Source organism: Macaca mulatta, chromosome 17 (assembly GCF_049350105.2).
Source record: "Macaca mulatta isolate MMU2019108-1 chromosome 17, T2T-MMU8v2.0, whole genome shotgun sequence".
NCBI lineage: Eukaryota > Metazoa > Chordata > Mammalia > Primates > Cercopithecidae > Macaca > Macaca mulatta.
In genome coordinates this window covers 64441404-64465000 of record NC_133422.1, presented here as the reverse complement: position 1 = coordinate 64465000, position 23597 = coordinate 64441404, and the positions used below count along the sequence as shown (strand labels likewise).

The 23597-nt window shown below is 34.2% G+C and overlaps 1 protein-coding gene across 1 annotated transcript in view; it reads left to right on the top strand.

Annotated features, from left to right (window-relative positions):
- The window catches only part of KLHL1 (kelch like family member 1), a 438469-nt gene that overhangs the window by 309362 nt on the left and 105510 nt on the right, over positions 1–23597 (top strand). Inside the window, 1 exon segment of the mRNA NM_001195300.2 lies at positions 188–374. Within this exon segment, the coding sequence (NP_001182229.1) occupies positions 188–374 (187 nt within the window).

The window sequence follows — 23597 nt, the reverse complement described above, 5'->3', positions numbered from 1 at the left end:
TTCTGTCTCTATTGAAAGCCATTCATTTTACACATTTTTATTTGTTGCTGTAATGGATTCTTACTACACCCTGCATCCTGCTCAATATAAGGATAATATCATAGACATTAAACTTCTAATTTTAAGTAATGACCTAATGTTCATCCCTTTGAAAACATTATTAACAGTGATTGTGTATTATTCACAGATATTGGCTGACCTAGAAAATCATGCATTATTTAAGAATGATCTGGAATGTCAAAAACTGATTCTAGAAGCAATGAAATACCATCTATTGCCAGAAAGAAGAACTTTAATGCAAAGTCCGAGAACTAAACCCAGAAAATCTACAGTTGGAACTTTGTATGCTGTAGGAGGAATGGATAACAACAAAGGTATATAATTTTGGATTTATATAACTATACATCCTGTGTTATATTGTGATGCAGCTTTAATATTGTAATGGTTAATATCACAAAAATTTACATAAACTTAGCTTTAATTATTGTTATTTCAGATTAAGAGAGAAATTAAATATCTCTTATTTTTGGTCTGTAGGTGCTTTCTGCTTCTTATTCATCTTTAAGTTCCTTATTCATTTCCTGTGCATTATGTACAAGATTTCATATAAAATAAAAAAGAGATTTGAGTCACTTAACACAGGCCAAACAATTTTTTGGACATATTGAGAATGGTATTTCAATGCTAAGAAATGTAAAATACTAGGCAAATTCTTCCTGGGATCTCAATTATGAAGAGAATCTTTGAGAAGTTGAGAATGTCACATAGAAGCCAGATAAATAAGTAGACAATTATAAAGAAGTATAAGAATGGTAAAAGTTATAATTTATAGTTTTAATTGTGTTTACTAATTCAGTCCTTCAAAAGAAAGTGAATCATTTGTTTAAAATTAAACATATGCATTTAAAGATTTTATTCTTATGCTTTTAGAGTTACTGGAAAAATCTCCAAAAATTTGTCCTCTTCAGATTTTCTTATGTCTGTCTTAATTTTCCTGAATAAGTACACAAGAAAAATAATATTTAAAATGTGTAATTTTCATGTTTGTTTCTAATAAATGATATAACTAACCATAAGATACTTCTAGTAAGTATAAAAAAACTGAAATTGGCAACAATAGAGTATGACCAAATATTCAGCATCTTTTTTTAAATTATTAAGATAAATGAGAACAACAACAAAAAACAAACTTATTTCAATCATTGTGAACGGAGATTTCAAAATTGTAGCTGAAGGGAAAAAACTTATGTAATCAATAAGGAATGACACATTCTTATTTGTTATCTGTCAAAAAGATATCCTATGGCTGTTAGATGGTTTTCATAGTTTATTTTTGGAAAACAGCAACTCCTGTAACATATGACAATGCAGAAGTCTAAAGAAAAGAGATTTCTTTTATAAGTACATAGCAAATCTAGACAGTAAAAGGGCTAAATGTTTGTCATCACATGGATGAATACAGGCACACATAAAAGAGAATATTCGTCCTGGGAGAAGGTACTAAAGCTTAGAATACACTATTATTGAAGTAAGAAAACCTTAGAAACTTCTTTAAAACACAATAAAATATCTTCTGTCTGGGGTAATCTCTTTCCCAAAAGACAGAATCTGGATGGTGATTTTGATGTTTACTTCAAAAAACATCAGATATATAATCTCTATATCTATATCTATATAATATATGTGTATATATATACATATAACTATATATATACACACATATAACTATTTATATTTCTATAGAAATATACCTATTTATCATGGTATTCAACTTCCTCTCTCGGACATTATATAGCTAGGCACCTAAGTATAGGTATATATAGATTTACTAACATCCTTGAAGTTGTTACTTTTGTTGCTTGTAGTCATTACTTACATTGTATGCGTGAAACTATGTTATTACATTTTTGAAAGACACTTCAAATTGCTCACTAATTATTATTCACATGGAAATGTCACAGTTTACTTGAGCTTAACCCTATTATTAAACACTTTGCTGGGATTCAATTATTTTTTATATACATAATGCCACCATTAGCATCCACATACATAAAAGTTTATCCTAATCGCTGAGTATTTCCTTAAATAGACATCTAGATGAAAAATTACTGGGTGGGAAAGGAAAGCCTTTGTGACATATAAGCTTATTTCTTTTTAGAAAATATATAAGAATTTATAATATTACCAAGTTATATAGAATGACAGTTTTACTGTCTTGTCAAAAATTTTTTTATGAATAAGTTTTAACATAACAAAATATAGAGTCGTATAATCAATCCCCAAGTGTTCGTCATTATATTTATATTTCTCTTCTTATTAGTGAGATTGAACTTTTTGTATTTTAATTTTTATGCATTTAATCACACATATAATAATGAATATTGATATATTAGTACCTGTCTTCTAATTATTGCATTTTTTGCAGTTTCTTGAGCATTGTTTGGTCAGTAGTAACAGCCTATGGTACAATCCCGTCATTTTCTTTATTTTAAAGGAAATAATTTTGATACTTCAGAAGCCTGCTGTAAATATCTAGTAGGTAGCATAACACACCTGGCAATGTTTGAAAGAATGATGGATATTGTATAAGAAAATATATAGATGCTCTGGATAATATTAAGTTTTCTAAGACAGAATTTACTTTCTTTTAGGCAAACACTTAGAGTAAGAGAAAATTGCCTTCTTCCAAGCAAGAATTGGATGATTTGAGACCAAGATTTAGTGTTTGTGAGGACTGCCTTACTCTTGTTTCACTTTCTTGTTTTATACCAGGGCCACTCATTCTTGGTGAGCCCTGAATGCTGTTTCATTTTTAACTCAGAACTAGCTTTGCTTGGTTCTGAGATAAATCTATGCCTTACAACTATTTATAAACTAAGTTTATCATCTTAACTTCCATTTTCTGCCTGGATCTCTGCCTTTTGCTGTGTACATCTTCAAAATCAGCAAATGCCCAGAGAAGACAAGCAGTGTTGCCCTGCCATTCTCTTTACTGAGGGATAGGAGTCTAAGGTCCTGATTGCCTTGATTGCCCTGAACTGCAATTTGTATCTTTTCAGCCTCATCAGACTGCCTGGTGGCCTCAGCCCACACGTATGCAAAGTCTCTTAGCCTAGAGCTGCTTGTGAATCAATTAAAGGCAAAAATGGTAAAGAATGTCAGGCTTATTTCCATTCACGTCCCCTCTTTCTGGGACTTCAGATTTTTAAGTGTTAGCTGTATTTTTTAGTCTCTAATGTCTTTAAACACCTAAATTTTGTACTATGAACTGAAGCTTTGTAGTTACTCATGTGGGAACAGTTTGTCTGATACAAACTAATCCATCATGTTTAAAAGCAGAAGCTCCTGTGTATTTGTTATTTTGAGGTTGTCTATATCTGAAACTTCTTGAATTATTTTCACATTTATATATTTATTTATGAATTTCAATGTTCTTTTTTTTTCATTCTGTCCATTATTTCTTAACAATTACACATTTTATTTTATATCCTGTGGCTAATAATTTCAGCATCGAAAATGTTGGGGTCTAAATCTGTTGTTTGTTGCTTCTGACAACTCTCACTCATGTTAGTTTGATTCCTTCTGTGTTAGGTAATATTATTTTAAAGTTATAATTAGTTTTCTTTACTCTCTGGGACTTCTTAGGGGCCTAAATTTTGCAGATGCCTTCCTCTAATTAGCCTGAATTTGCTTCAACCCAGAACCAAAGGCATCACTAACATAGAGGCATGTCAGCCCCCTTTAACCATCCAGGCTTAATGCAAGATCTGTGGTTCCTTGTTCTCCCACCTTGAGTTTGGCCCAAGGCAGATGCCTCAGATCTCATTGTTGGAAACCTCTGTCCACAAGAAATGCTGGCTTTTGTATTCCTTTAGGTCTCTCTCTGGTTTCACCTCACTGTTCCTTCAGCTATTTGACTGCCCTTGAAAATTTCTCTTATTTTCATGTAAGATGAGCAATGCAAATATTTTTTTTTTTTTTTTGTAATTTGCCCAAGTGGGCTGGTATTAGAATTAGAGGGCATTTCAGCCTAAGTCTTCTATTCTAAAACAGTCAGAAGCATCCTATTTCTCTTTTATTCTAAAGTTTTCTCCATAGATTATTTCACTTGTTTTATGTCCTATAAATTTTGAAGAGTAGATATTTTGTCTATAACTAAACCATTAACACTCTGAAATGTTTCAAATATTTTAGATATTTGTAAGGTAGACTCCTTGACATTTTCATAGTTAATTAATTTTGGAATATTCACAAATTTAATAGTATTATTTTCAGTTATAACTTCTACATCTCTAAAATGCGAATAATAATCCCACCTCATATTTTAAATTCTAACATGTATTAAATTAGAACATATCTAATTACAATGTAAATGACCATTCATTAATAATTTGATCAAATCCCACGCTTCTAATAGTGAGTGTAATTCAAAATCTGGAGCCTAAACAGGAATTGATACATGTCTTAGAACTGAGTGATCATTAGCAAATATTCAAAACTACAAGTACAAATTATTGAATACTCATTTGTTCTCCTGTTATACATTAATTCTCTTTTTCAAATGATAGACAACTTCACAACAGAAACTACATGTTTCTAATTTTAGAAATACTATTAATTGTGATAACACTTGTGATCAATTGTAGACTTTCAGTAAACATCTACTAAATTTAAATTGTAACTAATTTAACTGATCTAAATGGATATCCAAAATGGACAAATCTCTCATATATTTACGAATTATAAATTCACTTTGAAGTATAATATACTATTTATCAATATAAACTGTGTTAATAGGAAATTCACCTTTGTAACATTTTGAAGATGTGAAAAGCAAAATGTAGTTAGAAGATCTCTGTTACCTACACAACTCTTCCCATAGGACCCTTCAAGCAGAAAAGAATTTTATGGATCTAGGACACTTTTCCTCAGTAACTGATTATTTGTAAATGATAGATATTATATCAATGACATAAATACACACATATGTACATTTAATTGAAATTTTATTTTTTTCTCCCCCCAATTTATGTACTTACCTATTTATTTTTATTTCAATAGGTTTGTGGGAAACAGTTAGTGTTTAGTTTACATAGATAAGTTCTTTAGTGATGATTTCTGAGATTTTGGTGTACCCATCACCTGAGTAGTGTACACTGTACCCAATGTGTAGTCTTTTATCCCTTAACCCCCACCCTTTCATCCTTCCCCTCAAGTCCCCAAAGTCCATTGTATTGTTCTTATAACTTTGTGTCCTCATAGATTAGCTCCCACTTATAACTGAGAACATATGATGTTAGGTTTTCCATTGTTGGGTTACTTCAGTGGGAATAATGGTCTTCAACTCCATCCAGGTTACTGCAAATGCCACTATTTGGTTCCTTTTTGTGGCTGAGTAGTATTCCATGGCATGTATGTATGTGCATGTGTGTATATATATATACACACACATTATATATACACACACATATACATACATACACACACACACACACACACACACACACCCCATTATTTCTTTATCCACTCATTGATTGATGGGCATTTGGACTGGTTCCATACTTTTGCATACTTTTGCAACTGCAAATTGTATTGCTATAAACATGCATATGTGCAGATGTCTTTTTCATATAACGACTTCTTTCCATCTAAGTAGATATCCAGTACTGGGATTGCTGGATCCACTGGTAGATCTGTTTTATTTTTTAAGGAATCTCCATACTGTTTTCCATAGTGGTTGTACTAGTTTACATTCCCACCAGCATTGTAAAAGTATTCCCTTTTCACCATATTCATGTCAACATCTATTATTTTTTGATTTTTTGATAATGACTATTCTTGGAGGAGTAAACTGGTATCACATTGTGATTTTAATTTGCATTTCCCTGATCATTAGTGATGCTGAGTATTTTTTCATATGTTTGTTGGCCATTTATTTATGTTATTTTGAGAATTATCTATTCATGTCCTTAGTCCACTTTTTGATGGGATTATTTATTGTTTCTTGCTGATATGTTTGAGTTCTTTGTAGATTCTGGACATTTGTCTGTTGTCAGATGCATAGTTTGTGAAGATTTTCTCCCACTCTGTGGGTTGTTTGTTTACTGTGCTGATTATTTCCTTTTGTGTGCAGAAACGTATTTAGTTTGATTAAGTCCTATCTATCGTTTTTTTTTTGTTGTTACATTTGCTTTGGAGTTCTTGGTCATAAAGTCTTTCCCTAAGACAATCTTTAGAATAATTTTTCTGAGGCTATCTTCTACATTTTTAATAACTTTAGGTCTTAATTAAGTCTTTGATTAATATTAAGTTGATTTTTGTATAAAATGAGAGATGAGGATCCAGTTTTGTTTTACTACATGTGGCTTGCCAATTATCCCAACAAAATTTGTTGAATAGGGTGTCCTTTCTCCACTCTATGTTTTTGTTTCCTTTGTCAAAGATCAGTTGGCTGTAAGTATTTGGCTTTCTTTCTGGGTTTTCTATTCTGTTCTATTTGTCTGTGTGCCTATTTTTATAGCAGCACCATGCTGTTTTGGTGGCTATAGTCTTATCATATAGTTTGAAGTTGGGTGATGTGATGCCTCTAGATCTGTTGTTGTTGTTTAGTCTTGCTTTGACTAGGCAGGCTGTTTTTTGATTCCATGTGAAGTTTAGAATTCTTTTTTAAGTTCTATGAAGAATGACAATATTTTGATGGGAACTGCATTGAATTTTTAGATTGCTTTTGGCGATATGATTATTTTCCCAATGATTCTACCCATCCATGAACATGGGATGTGTTTCCCGTCTGTCATCAATGATTTATTTCTGTCATCAATGATTTCCTTCAGCAGTGTTTTGTAGCTTTCCATGCAGAGTCTTTCACCTTCTACTTAGGTATATTCCTAAATATGTTATCCTATTTCTTGGCAGCTCTTTTAAAAGGAGTTGATTTCTTGATTTAATTCTCAGCTTGGTCGCTGTTGGTATATAATGGTGATACTAATTTGTGTACATTGATTTTGTATCCTGAAACTTTACTGAATTCTTTTATCAGATCTAGGAGCTTTTCGCATGAGTTTGTAGTTTTCTAGGTATACAATCATATCATCAGTGAACAGCGACAGTTTGACTTTATTTTTACCAATTTTGATGCCCTTTATTTATTTCTTTTGTCCAATTGTTCTGGCTAGGAGTTCCACTATTATGTTGAATAGAAGTGGTAAAAGTGGGCATCCTTGCTTTGTTCCAGTTCTCAGGGGGAATGTTTTCAACTTTTCCTCATCCAGTATAATGTTGACTGTGGGTTTGTCATAAATGGCTTTTATTATCTTAAGGTATGTCCCCTCTATGCCAGTTTTGCTGAGGGTTTTAATCATAAAGGGATGTTGGATTTTGTTAAATGCTTTTTCTGCATCTCTTGGGATGATGATGTGATTTTTGTTTTTAATTCTTTTTATGTTGTGTAGCACATCTATTGACTTGCATATGTTACACCATCCATGCGTCCCTAGTGTGAAACCAACTTGATCATGGTGGATTATCTTTTTGATATGCTGTTGGATTCAGTTAGCCAGTATTTTGCTGAGGATTTTTGCATATATGTGTATTAGGGATGCTGGTCTGTAGTTTTCTTTTTTGTTATGTCCTTTCCTGGTTTTGGTATTAAGGTTATGGGAGTTTCATAGAATGATTTACAGAGGATTCTCTCCTTCTCTATCTTTTGGAATAGTTTCAATAGAATTGGTACCAATTCTTCTTTGAATATCCGATATAATTCAGCTGTCAATCCACCGAGTCTTGGACTCCTGTTTTTTGACACTTTTTTTTTAAATTACCATTTCAATCTTGCTCCTTGTTATTGGTCTGTTCAGAGTTTCTATTTCTTCCTGGTTTAATCTAGGACAGTAGTATATTTCCAGGAATTTATCCATCTCTGCTAGCTTTTCTAGCCTGTGCATGTAAAGGTGTTCATAGTAGTCCTGCCTGATCTTTTCTATTTCTGTGTTATCAGTTGTAATATCTCGTTTCATTTCTAATTGGGCTATTTGGACCTTCTCTCTTCTTTTCTTGGTTAATCTCACTAATGGTCTTTGAGTTATGTTTATCTTTTCAAAGAACCAGCTTTTTGTTTTACTTATCTATTGTATTTTCTTTTTCAATTTTATTTAGTTCTGCTCTTTTTTTTTTTTTTCCTTCTGCTGGGTTTGGGTTTGGTTTGTTCTTGTTTCTCTAGCTCCTTGAAGTGTGACCTCTGATTGTCTGTTTGTGCTCTTTAGAGTTTTTGATGTAGGCATTTAACACTATGAACTTTCCTTTTTCATTGATTTTGCTCTATCCCGAAAGGTTTAATAAGTTGTGTCACTATTATCATTCAGTTTATATAATTTTTAAAATTTCTATCTTGACTTCACTGTTGACCCAACAATCATTCAGAATCAGATTACTTGATTTCTGTGTATGTGCATGAGTTTGAGGGTTTCTTTTGGAGTTGATTTCCAATTTTATTCCACTGTGGTCTGAGAGAGTACTTGATATAATTCCAATTTTCTTAAATCTGAGAAGACTTGTTTCGTGGGTTATCATTCAGTCTATCTTGGAAAATGTTCCATGTGTTGATGAATAGAATGGATATTCTGCAGTTGTTGGGTAGAATGTTCTCAAAATATCTGTTAAGTCCATTTGTTCCAGGGTATAGTTTAAGTTTATTGTTTCTTTGTTGACTTTCTGTCTTGATGACTGTCTAGTGCTGTCAGTGGAGTATTAAAGTTCCCTACTATTATTGTGTTGCCATTGATATCATTTCTTAGGTCTAGTAATAATTGTTTTATATATTTGGGAGCACCAGTGTTAAGTGCATATATATTTAAGATTGTAATAGTTTCCTCATGGACAAGTCCTTTTATCATTATGTAATGTCCCTCTTTACCTTTTTAAACTGTCATTGCTTTAAAGTCTGTTTGTCTGATGTAAGAATAGCTACTCCTGTTCACTTTTGGTGTCCATTTGCATGGAATATCTTTTTCCACCCATTTACCTTAAGTTTATGTGAGTGTTTATGTGTTAAGTGAGTCTCTTGAAGATAGCAGATACCTGGCTGGTGAACTATTATCCTTTCTGTAATTTTTATGTGGGGCATTTAGGCCATTTACACTCATTGTTAATATTGAGATGTGAGGTACCATTATTTTCATCATGCTAGTTTTTGCCTGAATACCTTCTTTTTTTTTTCCCACTGTATTATTGTTTTATAAGCCTGGTGAGATTTATGCTTCTATTTTGGTGGATTTTGAGGTTTTGTTTCAAGATTTAGAGTTCCTCTTAGCAGTTCTTGTAGTGCTGGCTTGTCAGTGCCAAATTCTCTCAGCATTTCTTTGTCTAAATATTATTGTATCTTTTCTTCATTTTTGAAGCTTAGTTTCACTGGATACAAAATTCTTGGCTGATAATTGTTTTGTTTAAGGAGGCTAAGATAAGACCCCAATAGTTTCTAGATTGTAGGGTTTCTGTTGAGACATCTGATATTAATTTACTAGGTTTTTCTTTATAGGTTATCTGATGCTTTGCCTCACAGCTCTTTAATTTTTTTTTTACCTAGTTTTTGAACTTTCTCTGGTGCCTTTTTGAGTAGCTTAATAACCAACCTTCTGAATTCTTTTTCTGGAAATTCAGAGATTTCTTCTTGGTTTGTATCCATTGTTGGTGAGCTAGTGTGATTTTCTGATGGTGTTATAGATCCTTGTTTTGTCATACTCCTGGAATTGTTTTTCTGGTTCCTTTTTATTTGGATAGACTATGTCAGAGGAAATATCTGGGACTCAAGGCTGCGTTCAGATTATTTTGTCCTGCACAATGAATCCTTAATGTGGTGCTCTCTTCTTCCCCTTGAGATGGAGCTTCCTGAGAGCTGGACTGCAGTGATTGTTTTTGCTCTTCTGAGTCTAGCCACCCAGCAGAGCTACTGTACTCTGGGCTGGTGCTGGGGAATGTCTGTGGAGTCCTGTAATGTGATCTGTCTTCAGGTCTCTCAGCCACAGACACCAGCACCTGCTCCAGCAGAGGTAGTACGGGAGTGAAGTGAATTGTGTGAGGGTCCTTGGTTGTAGTTGTGTTTAGTGTGCTGGTTTCCTCAAATGCTGGTTGTGCTAGCAGTTTGTTGGCTTCCAGCCAGGAGGTGGTACTTTCAAGAGAGCATCAGCTGATATAAACTCGCCCTAAGATTTCTTGGATAAATATACTTTGGGTTTCTCAGGCAATGGGCGAGGCCTTAGAGCTCCTAAGAGATTATGCCTTTCATTTTGACTACCAAAGTAGGTAGAGAAAGTCTTGGTGGGTGCAAGGTTAGGCATATCTGAGCTCAGACTCTCCTTGGGTAGGGCTTGCTGTGGCCACTGTGGGGGACGGAGGTGTGGTTCTCTGGTCAGTGGAGTTACTTTCTCAGGGGGATTATGGCTGTTTCTGCTGCATCATACAGGTTGCCAGGGAAGTGGCGGAAAGCTGGCAATGACAGGCCTCACCCAGGTCCCACACTGGCCAGTCTTATTCCCACCTTGCCCCACCATCGGCATGGAGTTTATATCCAGGCAGCTAGTGAGCAGGGATGAGGTCTCACCCCAGGCTACAAGCCTCCCTGCTGAGAAAGCAAGCAGGGTTTTTAGGCCTTACCTCTCCCTACCTGCTTTAGCCTCTGTGTTCCTATGGCCTGTACTTCCCATTTGCACTCCACCCTGGATTGTACCCAGGAATAATCGTATTTAGTCAAAATTATTTAAAAGTTCAGCTGGAGATTTTCTTCTCCCTGTGGTCCTTTCCCAATTCCACTGACTGCCCTCACCAAGAACCTCTGTGAGATAAAGTTAGAAATGGTTTCTCTGGGCACTGGGACTGCCTACAGGGCTCATCCTGCTTCTCCTTCTATTTTTATATTTCACTTGGCTCTCTAAATTTGTTTCAGCTCTAGAGAAGGTTAAATACTTCCTTTGTGATCTGGATTTTCAGGTTCCCTCAGTGAGGTCAGGGTATGTGCTTGGAGGCTGACTTTCCCCTCTCACATTTTAGGCACTCACAGTTTTCTAGCTGTCTCATGGAGTGTGCTGTGGCAAGCCACTTCTTTCAAAGGGACTGTGAATTCCTTTGGTTTTCCTGCTATGTTCCTGCATCAGTTCTTGGAGCAAAAATTCATTATGTGAGTCTCCTCATGCCGTTCTGTCCATCCGAGTGCGAGCTGCAAATTAGTCCTGCATCGTATCTGCCATTTTCACATCAGTGACATATATTTTAAATACCTCCTTCCAAACACCATCATATGCAACATTTTCTTTACTTCCTACAACAAACTTATCTTGAGAGTATTTTCCAAGCTCATTTTGATTTTGAAGAGATTGAGAAACTTTTTTAGTTTCTACCATTTAGTAAGTAGAGTTTAAATCTAGGATTGTATATAATTCCAAAGTTTGTATTATTTCTTCTGCTCTTTTGCTCACATTTAACCTGTTAATGATGAGATGTGCTAAGAATAACACTTTTTTTTTTTTGAAACGGAGTCTTGCTCTGTTGCCAGGCTGGAGTGCAGTGGCAGGATCTTGACTCACTGCAACCTCCGACACCCAGGTTCAAGAGATTCCCCTACCTCAGCCTCCCGAGTAGCTGGGATTACAGGCATGCACCACCACACCCAGCTAGTTTTTCTATTTTTAGTAGAGACAGAATTTCAACATGTTGGCCAGGATGGTCTCTATCTCCCGACCTTATGATCTGCCTGCCTTGGCTTCCCAAAGTGCTGGGATTACAGGTGTGAGCCACCATACCCTGCTACTAAGAATGACTTTTTTAAAAGGCCTGCTAAATACTTGATATACATTAATTCTTATTATATTATTTTTATTTAGAATTTTACTAAAGATTAGACTCAGTTCTCAAGTGCAGTGTATGAAGGAATAAATTTCAGGCCAGCTAAATAAACCTTATGATTTCAGGAAACATATTAGAAATATAAAAAATTATATAATTGAAAAATTATATTTGCTCTATTATATTTATTTCAATTTCATGTTTTATAAATTAATTTTATATACCAAAATTATAAATATATTATAATTTTACCTTATTTTCAAATTCTGTTTTATTAATTTCCATTGAGATTTACCTTTTAAAAACATGTTTTTAAAATCTGATATAACAGATATTACATTAAAATTCAGCCCACATTTTAAAATTGTTCTACTTATAGGCATGAAGAACCATGAAATTAATATCTTTAAATGTCCAAAAATATACATATGAATGTCCAGAAAATTTTTCTAGACAAAATTCATTTGTCTAGAAAATGAATGTCCAGAAAGTGAATACAAGTTTATAAAGGTCTCAGTTAATATATTCTTATTAAAATAAAAATCTTACTATAAGTATTCTAAAACACTCATTTTTTAAAATTTAAATTTCATGGCCGTATATTCTCTTAAAAGAACAATTATTTATGTTAAAAAAAGCAACTTTTATTTTTTTTCAATTTAAAAATAAGGGTTTAATATATTTAAGGTTTAAAACATGATACTTTGAATATGTATATAGTGTGAAATGGCTCAGTCAATATAATTAACATATAAATTGCCTCAAATATTTTTCCCTGCTGAGAACAGCTAAAATCTACTCTCAGCAATTTTTTTTTTTTTTTTTTTTTTTTTTTTTTTTTAGACAGAATTTTGCTCTTGTTGCCTAGGCTGGAGTGCAATGGCAGGATCTTGGCTAACTGCAACCTCTGCCTCCCAGGTTCAAGAGATTCTCCTGTCTCAGACTCCTGAGTAGCTGGGATTACAGGTGCCCACCACCATGGCCAATTTTTGTGTTTTTAGTAGACACAAAGTTTTACCATGTTGGCCAGGCTAGTCTTCAAATCCTTTCCTCAAGTGATCTCCTGCCTTGGCCTCCTAAAGTGCCGGGATTACAGGCATGATCTCACCAATTTTCAAATAGACAACACATTGTTTTTAACGATAGTTATGTCATAGAGATCTATTGTATAATAGATCTCTAACTTATTCCTTTTACCTAACTAAAATTTTGTGTTTCTTGACCAACATTTTTCCAGTCTTCACCACTAGATTCTCAGCTCCTAGTAACCACCATTCTACTCTCTGCTTCTATGAGTTTGACTTTTTTTATCTCCTACGCAAAAGTGAAATCACTCTGTATTTGTCTTTCTGCACCCGGCTTACTTCACTTAACATAATGTTCACTTAACAAAAGCAACTTTTAGACACAAAATAGATAGATCTTATTCTTTTGTAAGTATATCTAGGCCATAATATGTTGTATAAATGTCAAATAAAAGTTCTATAATTCAATACAAAGTCATTATATTTCCTACTTTCAGAGAACTATCAATATACTATCTGGGATACACCCTATCAGCAATATTTCCATCTAACTTGGCTTCAGACATCAGTTATCAGATTTGCTCTGCCTTCTGTGGCTAATTAGTTATTAAGGACTGTCTGATTTACATCAACATTTCCACCACTTTAGTTGAAGCTTTATCACCTCAGCTCTGCAGTCCTGGGATAAAACATGTGCTTCTCAAATGGATTTATTTGTTCTTACAACACAGAAGTATGTTAGATGGTGATCTCCCTATCTGCAGTCTCTCTCTCCAGTCCCATCCACCCAGCTCTCTACTATCAAATTAATTTATCATGACTTTTAGCATGATCAGTAAAATACAAAATATAAATATAGATAAAATACAGTAAAAACTTTCATTAGATCTCCATTCCTCAGGTAAGGACTAATATTCTTTGCCCATGAAAATTTAATTATTTTATTATTTTTGGCTTATATATAGACTTTAGAGCCTAACTCCTCATCAACAACTCCAAATACCTTTGGGTGCATGATATTCACTTATTTTAATAAAATTGAAAAAGTTGTGTAACACTTATAAACTTTAGTAGGGTAATTAAGTATTGTAAATGTTGGTGTGTCTCATATGCAAAATGGGAGTAAAAACATTTCCTATTTCTTTGAGACATTTTGAGGTATATACTGATGCAAGACCAGAGGTTTACATGTTAAGTTGTTTTAAGTTAACAACTTAACCAAATGTTGATTCAATAAATGATGGAAACAGCTTTATTTTGAAATATTATGACTTATATGATTCATTTGTGGCAACTTCTGTCACACTTAAACCTCTACTCATTGGAGGTGAGGCTTCTATTCTTCACAGAGCAAATACAGTTAAAATGCAAGCTCTTGATAGCAAGCTTTTGATGTCTTAACAGTTTATCCTGAGAGAAAGTTTGTGAGCAAAATAAGTTTGGTTATAAAAACATAAAGTTATATTCTTGAAAAACTGAATTGCACATATATATTTTAAATTCACTGTATTAGCCATTGTTTTCTAAATTTTATGTGCATTAAAATTTTAATATCAATATCAATTTAATCTTTATCAGGTAATTATATTAAACCAGTTATTCTATATTATAAGCTTAATATAATTGATTGTATTTTATAGCAATTATACACATCATTATTGTCACAAATATTATACTATTCTTACTAGATACTTCACCTATTGTTTTAAGGTTCTAATTTGAGGTATTTTTGTTGCACATAACTTGTAATATTTTTGTAAGTGGCTCTATTGGAGCTATTTCTTTTAAGTGACTCAAGAATCTCTACCGGTGCCCATTGCAATACCCACCTCTGAAATGTGGGTAGAAATAAGTAATGACTTCATATATTTGGAAGTCTGACTAATTATAATCATATCATACAATTATTTGTTTAGGTGCTCACGTGTTGAATAGACGATGCCACTTTCTGATAATGCTGCTGCTATTTTCTCCCAAATCAAAAACATGACCTTTTAAAAATGTTTATTTCAAAAATTAGAAATTATTAATTTTGAAATATAATTAAAATGATATCCTTTCTATTGTCTGCTCCTTATATGTTTCTTGGGTTTCCAGATTATAAACTCATTCTTTTAGGATTATCTAAATCTGCTACAAATATTCATTGAGTGCCTACTAATTTCTAGTCACTGTTCTTTTTTTATTATTTATTTATCTGTTTGTTTGTTTATTTATTTATTTATTTTCAGACGGAGTCTTACTCTGTTACCCAGGCTGGAGCGCAGTGTATGATCTCGGCTCACTGCAACTTCCGCCTCAAAGGTTCAAGCGATTCTCCTGCCTCAGCCTCACAAGTAGTGGGATTACAAGCGCCCACCACTACACCCATCTAATTTTTTTAAATTTTGGTAGAAATGGGGTTTCGCCATGTTGGCCAGGCTTGTCTCGAACTTCTGACCTCATGATTTGCCTGCCTTGGCCTCCCAAAGTGCTGGGATTACAGGCATGAGCCACTGGGCCCGCCTAGTCACTGTTTTTAGTGCTAGTGAACAAAACTATAAAAATTTCTACCATGTTTTAGCTTAAGTTCTATTCATGAGGCCATAAGCAATAAAAGTTAGTAGAAAATAGTTTATGTGATGATTATTTATTCAGAAGTATAAAGTAAAAACAGGGGAATGGAGATTACAAAATGAGGGGACAATGTTGATATTTTACATAGCGAGAAAGGCCACTTTGATGAGTTAAATCACATATACAAGTTGCTATCTGAAAATTTCATTAATTTCTTTCTGAAAATGAAGAGCTCTTTAAATTATTATGACCAAGGCCAGGTGTAGTGGCACGCCCCTGTAATCCCAGCACTTTGAGAGGCCAAGGAGTGCGGATCAACTGAGGTCAGGAGTTTGAGACCAGCCTGGCCAACATGATGAAACCTCATTTCTACAAAAATTAGCCAGGCATGGTGGCACACACCTGTAATCCCAGCTACTTGGGAGGCTGAGGCGTGAGAATTGCTTGAACCTGGGAGGCAGAGGTTGTAGTGAGCCAAAATCATGCCACTGCACTCCAGCCTGGGAGACAGAGTGAGATTCTATCTCAAAAAAAGATAAAAAAAAAAAAGACATAAATAAATTATTATGACCAATGAACATTTGTTAAGCTTTTTAATTTTCATTTTCTCCTAATAATTTATAATTTATGGATATTTTTAAAGCAGAGTTTGTCAAACTATGGCCGTATCTAGCCTACCATTTGTTTTGTATGGTTTATGTACTAAGAATAGTTTGTACATTATAATGATTGGGAAAAAAAATTTCATAATGCGTTTTTTATGTTTTAAAATTCAAATTTTAATATTCATAAACTTTCATTGGGTTTCACCTATTCGTTTACCTGTTGTCTATGGCTGCTTTCACTCTGCAGTGGTCATGTGGTTGCAAGAAAGAAATACACAAGATGATCCACAAAGCCTATGACTTTTACTATTGCCCTTTCCAAAAAAAAAAAAAAAAGAGTTTTAGTACTCTTATTAAAGAAGAAAATAAATCTCTGCTGTATTTTTCTTGGAAATTTCTAGTGCCAAATGTCACATTTGTTTGACCCAAATGTAATTTAGCAGCAGCTGGAGTGGGAAGTTTCTGTGCAAGTTCACAATGTCACACCACGGGCAACCTCCTGTTCTACCTACTTTTCTACCTAAGAGCATTCTTTGAGGTATTCAGAGCAAGCTCAGCCTGCATGTCCCTTGAACAGGCATCCCAGTAGTGGGAGTAAAGGATGAGGTTGAATCTCCAGAGGCAGTTCTCAACTAACTTGGTATGAAAGTCTGTGATGCTATTCAAATTTCACTGTTAGTATTATCACTTTCCCTTTTTATACTACACTTACGTCTCTGTTGGCCAATTTCAATTATCCTTTTTATTTTTTGTAAAATGATAGCGAGCTTATCACTTGGAGACAGAGAGTAAACATAAAAGCCTGTGCATGAACTTGCTAATGATCACCTTCAGACTTTGACAGAATTGACACGATGAATTATTGATGGTGATGTGCATCTGTTAAGTAATGACTTGTGGACTGAAGAGTTAGTAGTAAAATGTGTGCTTAATGTAATTACTCACAGTGAATATATTATGATAACCAATAGGTGAACCCTGTTATTGGGGGACTGGTGCTACTTAACTAAACCAAAAGTAACTGAAATTCATGTATATCAGAACAAAGTGAGGACTATCTGTGTCTGAGGAGACAATATAAAATTGCACAGTTTGATACAGAGAAATAGAACTGGAATGGCAGGGTATGGGGTTGGTGGGTCCTCAAGATCCTACTTAATAGGTACAAGCCCATGAAAGAGCAGCCCTCTTTTGATTTGGCTAAAGGGGAATCCAGATTCTTAGATGGACTGCTCTCTTCTTGACACAGGAAAACAATGTCAAATGAACTTTCCTACATACTGAATGACAGCTGGCAAGCAGAGAGCCCTCTGGCTTTGACAAAGGAATTTATAACAGATTATTTCATTCTAAAGTAAGAGTAAACCAAGTAAAAAGCTGAGACTCTCAAACTGATCTTTGGAGCCAAAGCAGAGAAAATAATAATAAAATTTAATTATCACATTGTTCTGTTTATCACTTTATACTTGATAGCTATGAACAAAAAGCAGAGCCTAGGTAAAAGAAATCATAAGCATGCTCATGGCATGTTAAGGCAACAGTAGCAATCGTCAGTCCTTTAGGTACGGATTAACGGAGTGGACAAGTGAAGAAGAACTAAAAGCCTCTTATTTCTACTTTTATTTTTTTGCATTACCTCCTTGTTGAATGATGACTTACAGCCATAGGTCAATTACTGATTTTGATTAACAGGCAGGTGTCTGTTCAGATAGCACTAAATCTTTCATGTGAACTCAAAGCAAATGTTCTCAGTGTGCCTCATAATAAGAATGCTGGGAAGGTGATGAAGAAAAATATAAGCAAGTGAGAAACTTTAATTCTTAAGTATAAAATAAAAGCTTAATTTCCCAGAGATTTTCTATTGAATCATTTTACTATGGAGAGTGTATTATAGTCTTTTAATGTTTCATGCATGCCTCGAGTTTTCATATAATTTAAATTAATAAATTATATAACTTTAAGGATTAAACTTCTGATATCTTTCTCTTTGTATTCAAAGGACTTGGCCAGATCATTTATCCTGAATTAATCTCATCATTCTTTGCATTATTATCAGTATTGTTGCAAGGCAAAAATGGAAAATGAGATATTTTGACCTTATTTTTACTCTCTTGGCTTGAACTGGACAAGCTACACTATCAGGAACTTTTAAAGAACAGCCTTTCATACAGCAGTTCTGTAACTGGATAATTTTTGCAGCATTTAATGAATAGTAATCATCCTATGGCTTTGAGAAAGAAAATGATTCACTTCCAATTCTCTGTCAGAGAAACCTGACCATTTGCAATTAGATTGGAGAAATAACATTAAAATACTCTATGACTTTTTCTGAAGAAAAGCAATATAATAAAAGAAGCATTTATATATATATATATATATATATATATATATATATATAGGCGTGTGTGTGTGTGTGTGTGTGTGTATATTTATATATTTGCCCTTTTGAGTACTGCCCTACTTGATGTTTGCCTCAGTGACTACATTCAGTCACTTTGGTTCCACTTCAACACTTTTTCTTTGAACTTGTAGTATGTCACTGGAGATTACTTGTTCAAGGTCATTAGTTTGCACACAACTATAGAAACAACTCAAAACTATGAATAAAATCATGTCAGCCAAAGCTCAATTCCATTTCACACACAAAGAATTTTCTTCTGAAATAGATAGTCACTTACTGTCTTGCTAAGGGATATTGTAGAGGAGAACCATACTTCCCCAAGCATCCCAAGGGAATAATTAAATTAAGATAGGGTATCTGCGTTTGTATCCATCTTTAGAATTTAAATGGATGCCTATGAGTTAAGTTAAATTCTTATTTATGTCACCCCTGTGAGCGTTTGGACGAGAGACTTCCAGCCCCCAGAAGCCAAGTTCTTTATCAGAGAATAAAATAAGGCTGTCAGAAGAAAAGTGAAGTTTTCTTTTACAGCCTTATCTTCACTATAAAGAGACAAATCTTAGTGACTAATTCAGCTGTAAATACTTCTGGGGACTCTGCTGAGGGTGGTTCAGAGTAAAACGTATGGGTCAAATATTTCTAAATTCAGACCAATAGCTTTATTTTTCCTCGTAATAGAGGATTTGAACCTCATGATTGTGCATTCTGTAGATCTTTCTAGGAATGGAGACTGTATGAATGCAGACTGAATAAAAAAATCATGTGTTATGATAAAAGGCCTACCATAATTATAAATTCTTGAGTACTCAGTACATTCTTTTTGATCAATCTCCCTGTGAATGTACAGCAAATGAAAATAAACATATCTTTCCTTCACACTAAATCTCCCTTAGTAGATTCATGGGGTAATAAGTCTGAGTGTGTTTTGTATATATTTCATGAATAAGTGATCTTAATTCTCCAGTGTGTGGCTATTCTCTGGAAAAGAGAAAGAGTCTCCCTAGGGCAAAATTAAATTACTTCTATGATACAGACTTGCAGAGAATAAGTAAAAGATTCAGAGATAAATAGAAGTCACCTAATGTGGCACTAATGTAATCCTGCATTTTGAAATGAGTAAATCTCAATGAATCACAGAAAGGCTTCAATTAGAATAATTTAGTGAGGTCAGGTGCTCATTTATGAAAAAGGAAAACATGTATTTTTTACAGGCTTATAGTTTAGGTGGAGATCACTGGAACCTCATATTCTTTTACTATATGTCTATAAAGACATTTTATGACTTCTCTTTTCGCCATATAATCAGGAATACTAGAACCGAATTGTCATGATTGCCATCTTTTTCTTTCATTCCAGTATCTACATTTTCAACAAAAGCTAGAAAAATTCACATATTATATGCAAGATCTTTACTGGGGCATAGGGCATTTTAATAACATAAATAGCAAGGGCTTGCTTATTTTTGGCAAATGATGTTAGTTATAAAAATAAATATTTTATTTGAAAATGTCAAGTAGCATGACTTTATGTTCAGTAAGCATTTTTAAGATGAAAACGTAAAATAGTCTCACAATAATATTTTAATATGAAGAGTGCTCATTTGTTGTAAAGCTTTTTTTATTATTTTTATTTTTATTTTTTATTTTTCCGAGATGGAGCCTCGCTTTGTTGCCCAGACTGGAGTGCAGTGGTGCGATCTTGGCCCACTGCAATCTCCGCCTCCTGGGTTCAAGCGATTCTGCTGCCTCGGCCTCCAGAATAGCTGGGACTGCAGGCATGTGCCACCACTCTCGGCTAGTTTTTGAATTTTGTTGTAAAGTTTTTAAAATATGAGCTCTTTGCCATAAAAAGGTAGCTAACTAATAATGATAGAAATAATAAGTTTAAGTTTTGGTTTACCTTTTTAAAAGTCTCTTTGTTGTGACATCATTACTAGCAACAAAAGCTGCTTTTAAAAATAATGAACTAGAACTTTAATTATAGCACTAAGAAATATTTATGGTACAATATTTAAAATAGGTAGTTACATATAAAAAAAATTCAACTTCCAGGCCAGGCATGGTGACTGTAATCTCAGCACTTTAGAAGGCCCAGATGGGTGGATCATTTCAGACCAGCAGTTCAAGAACAGCCTGGTCAACATGGTGAAACCCCATCTCTATTAAAGGAAAAAAAAAAAAAAAAAAAAAGCCAGACACGGCAGCCCATGCCTGTAATACCAGCTACTCAGGAGGCTGAGGCAGAAGAATCAATTGAGCCTGGGAGGCGGAGATTGCAGTGAGACAAGATTGGGCTACTGCACTCCAGCCTGGGTGACAGAGGGAGACTGTCTTAAAGAAAAAAAGAAAAAAAGTTATCCATTCTCTAAATTTACTATGTACTTAATTGCATTCACACACAGCCGCCCTAAAATGTTGCATTGATTTAATGTTAACCAGCTGATTTAGATGTGAACATCAAAATTATACATCTTCTAAATCTACTGAAAATCTGTAAAATTATTTAATTATTAGGAAAGCCTAAGTGAATTTTCTGATATTTACCTATTGCATTCACATTAATTCCCTGCTTATGCATTAGCATATTTTTTATTTTGATGTTTCTATTTTTCTTCTTGATTAATATTTTTTATATACCAACAAAATATAGCCTTTTCATATTTCTTAAAAGGTATAGTTCATTTGTTTATCTTTCAGTGTTTTGTTTCTCTATTTGTATATTTTTGATGTAAATATATTTTATATTCAGATGGTTGGTGATTATATATTTATTAAAATGTACCTTATAACTTCTGGATTTTGTGGCTTTCCCTCACAAATCTTTCATAGTGGGCCCACCTAGAAGTAAAAGTTAATCATCTACTTTTTAATATTCTAGTTCATTTACAGCTTTTAAAAAATTTTTAGATTCAACAGGTACATGTGCAGGTTTGTTGCATGGGTATATTGCATGATGCTGAGGTTTAGACTTCTGATGATCCCATTGCCCCAAAAGTAAACATAGTACCTGATGGATGATAGTTTTTCAACACTTTCCCACTTTTCTCCTTCCCCAGTTTTGGAATCCCCAGCGTTACTTGTTTCCAATTTTCTGTCCTTTTGTACCCAGTGTTTACCTCCCACTTATGAGTGAGAACATGTGGTATTTGGTTTTCTGTTTATGTGATAATTTGCTTAGGATAATTGCCTACAGCTGCATCAAGGTTGCTGCAAACGGCAGGATTTCATTCTTTATTATGGCTGCATAGTATTCCATGGTGTATATATATACCACATTTTCTTTATTCAATCAACCACTGGTTGGCACCTGGGTTGATTACATGTCTTTGCTATTGTGAATAGTGCTGCAGTGCAGTGAATAGTGCTGCAGTAAACATATGAGTGCAGGTGTCATTTTGGTAGAATGATTTCTTTTCCTTCGGGTATAAACCCAGTAATGGGATTGCTTGGTTGAATACTAATTCTGTTTTTAGTTCTTTGAGAAATGTCTTAACTGTTTTCTGTAAGGACTAAAGTTATTTGCATTCCCTCCAACAGTATATAAGGAATCTCTACTCTTCACAATCTTGTCAATATGTTATTTTTGACTTATTTTATTTTATTTTTTAAATTTTATTTATTTATTTATTTATTTATTTATTTATTTATTTATTTTGAGATGGAGTCTCACTCTGTCACCCAGGCTGGAGTGCAGTGGCACTATCTCGGCTCACTGCAAGCTCCGCCTCCTGGGTTCACGCCATTCTCTTGCCTCAGCCTCCCGAGTAGCTGGGACTACATACGCCCGCCACCACGCCCAGCTAATTTTTTTTGTATTTTAGTAGAATGTTACTCAGAATGGTCTCGATCTCCTGACCTTGTGATCCGCCTGTCTCAGCTTCCCAAAGTGCTGGGATTACAGGGGCGAGCCACCATGCCCGGCCTTATTTTATTTTATTTTTTAAAGACGGAGGCTCACTCTTTTGCCGGGCTGGAGTGCAGTGGTGCACACTCGGCTCACTGCAACCTCCATCTCCTGGGTTCAAGCAATTCTCCTGCCTCAGCCTCCCAAGTAGCCGCCCAGCTAATTTTTGTATTTTTAGTAGAGACGGGGTTTCACCATGTTAGCCAGGATGGTCTTGATCTCTTGACTCAACCTGCCTTGGCCTCCCAAATTGTTGGGATTACAGGCATGTAACTTTTTTAACTTTTTAATAATAGCCATTCTGACTGGTGTGAGCTGGTATCTCATTGTGAGTTTGATTTGCATCTCTCTGATGATTAGTAATGTTGAGTATTTTTTTAATGTTTCTTTGGCACGTGTATGTCTTCTGTGAGATGTATCTGTTCATGTCCTTTGCTCACTTTTTAATTTTACTTGTTGATTTTTTTAAGTATCTTAAAGATTCTGGATGTTAGTCTTTTGTCAGAAGCATAGTTTGCAAATATTTTCTCCATTCTATAGGTTGTCTGTTTACTCTGTTGATAGTTTCTTCTGCTTTGCCAAAGCTCTTCAGTTTAATTAGCTCCCAATTGTCAACGTTTGTTTTGGTTTCATTTGCTTTTCAGGACATAGTAATACATTATTTGCCAATTATTGGCAAATGTCTAGAAGGGTGTTTTATAGGCATTGTTCTATGTTTTTTATGGTTTTAGGTCTTACATTTAAGTTTTTAGTCCATCTTGAGTTAATTTTTGTACGTGTGGAGAGGTAGGAGTGCAATTCATTTTTCTGCATATGGTAAGCTTGTGTTCCCAAAACCATTTATTGAACAGCATATTCTTTACCTATTATTTTTTTAGTTGTCATTGTCAAAGATAAGTTGGCTGTAGATGTGTGGTCTCTATTCTTTTCCATTTGTCTGTGTGTTGATATTTGTACTAGTGCCATGCTGTTTTGGTTACTGTAGCCTTATAGTATAATTTGAAATCTTTTTGCTTAGGATTTCTTTGGATGCTTGGACTCTTTTTTGGTTCCATATTAATTTTAGAAAAGTTCTTCTAAGTCTGTGAAAAACAACATTGGAAAGTTGATAGGAATAGAGTTAAATCTGTAGATTGCTTTGAGCAGTATGGACATTTTAATGATATTGATTCTTCCAATCCATGATCATGGAATGCTTTTCTATTTGTTTGTGTCATCTATGATTTCTTTCAGAAGTGTTTTGTAGTTCTTATAGATATCTTTCATCTCATTGAT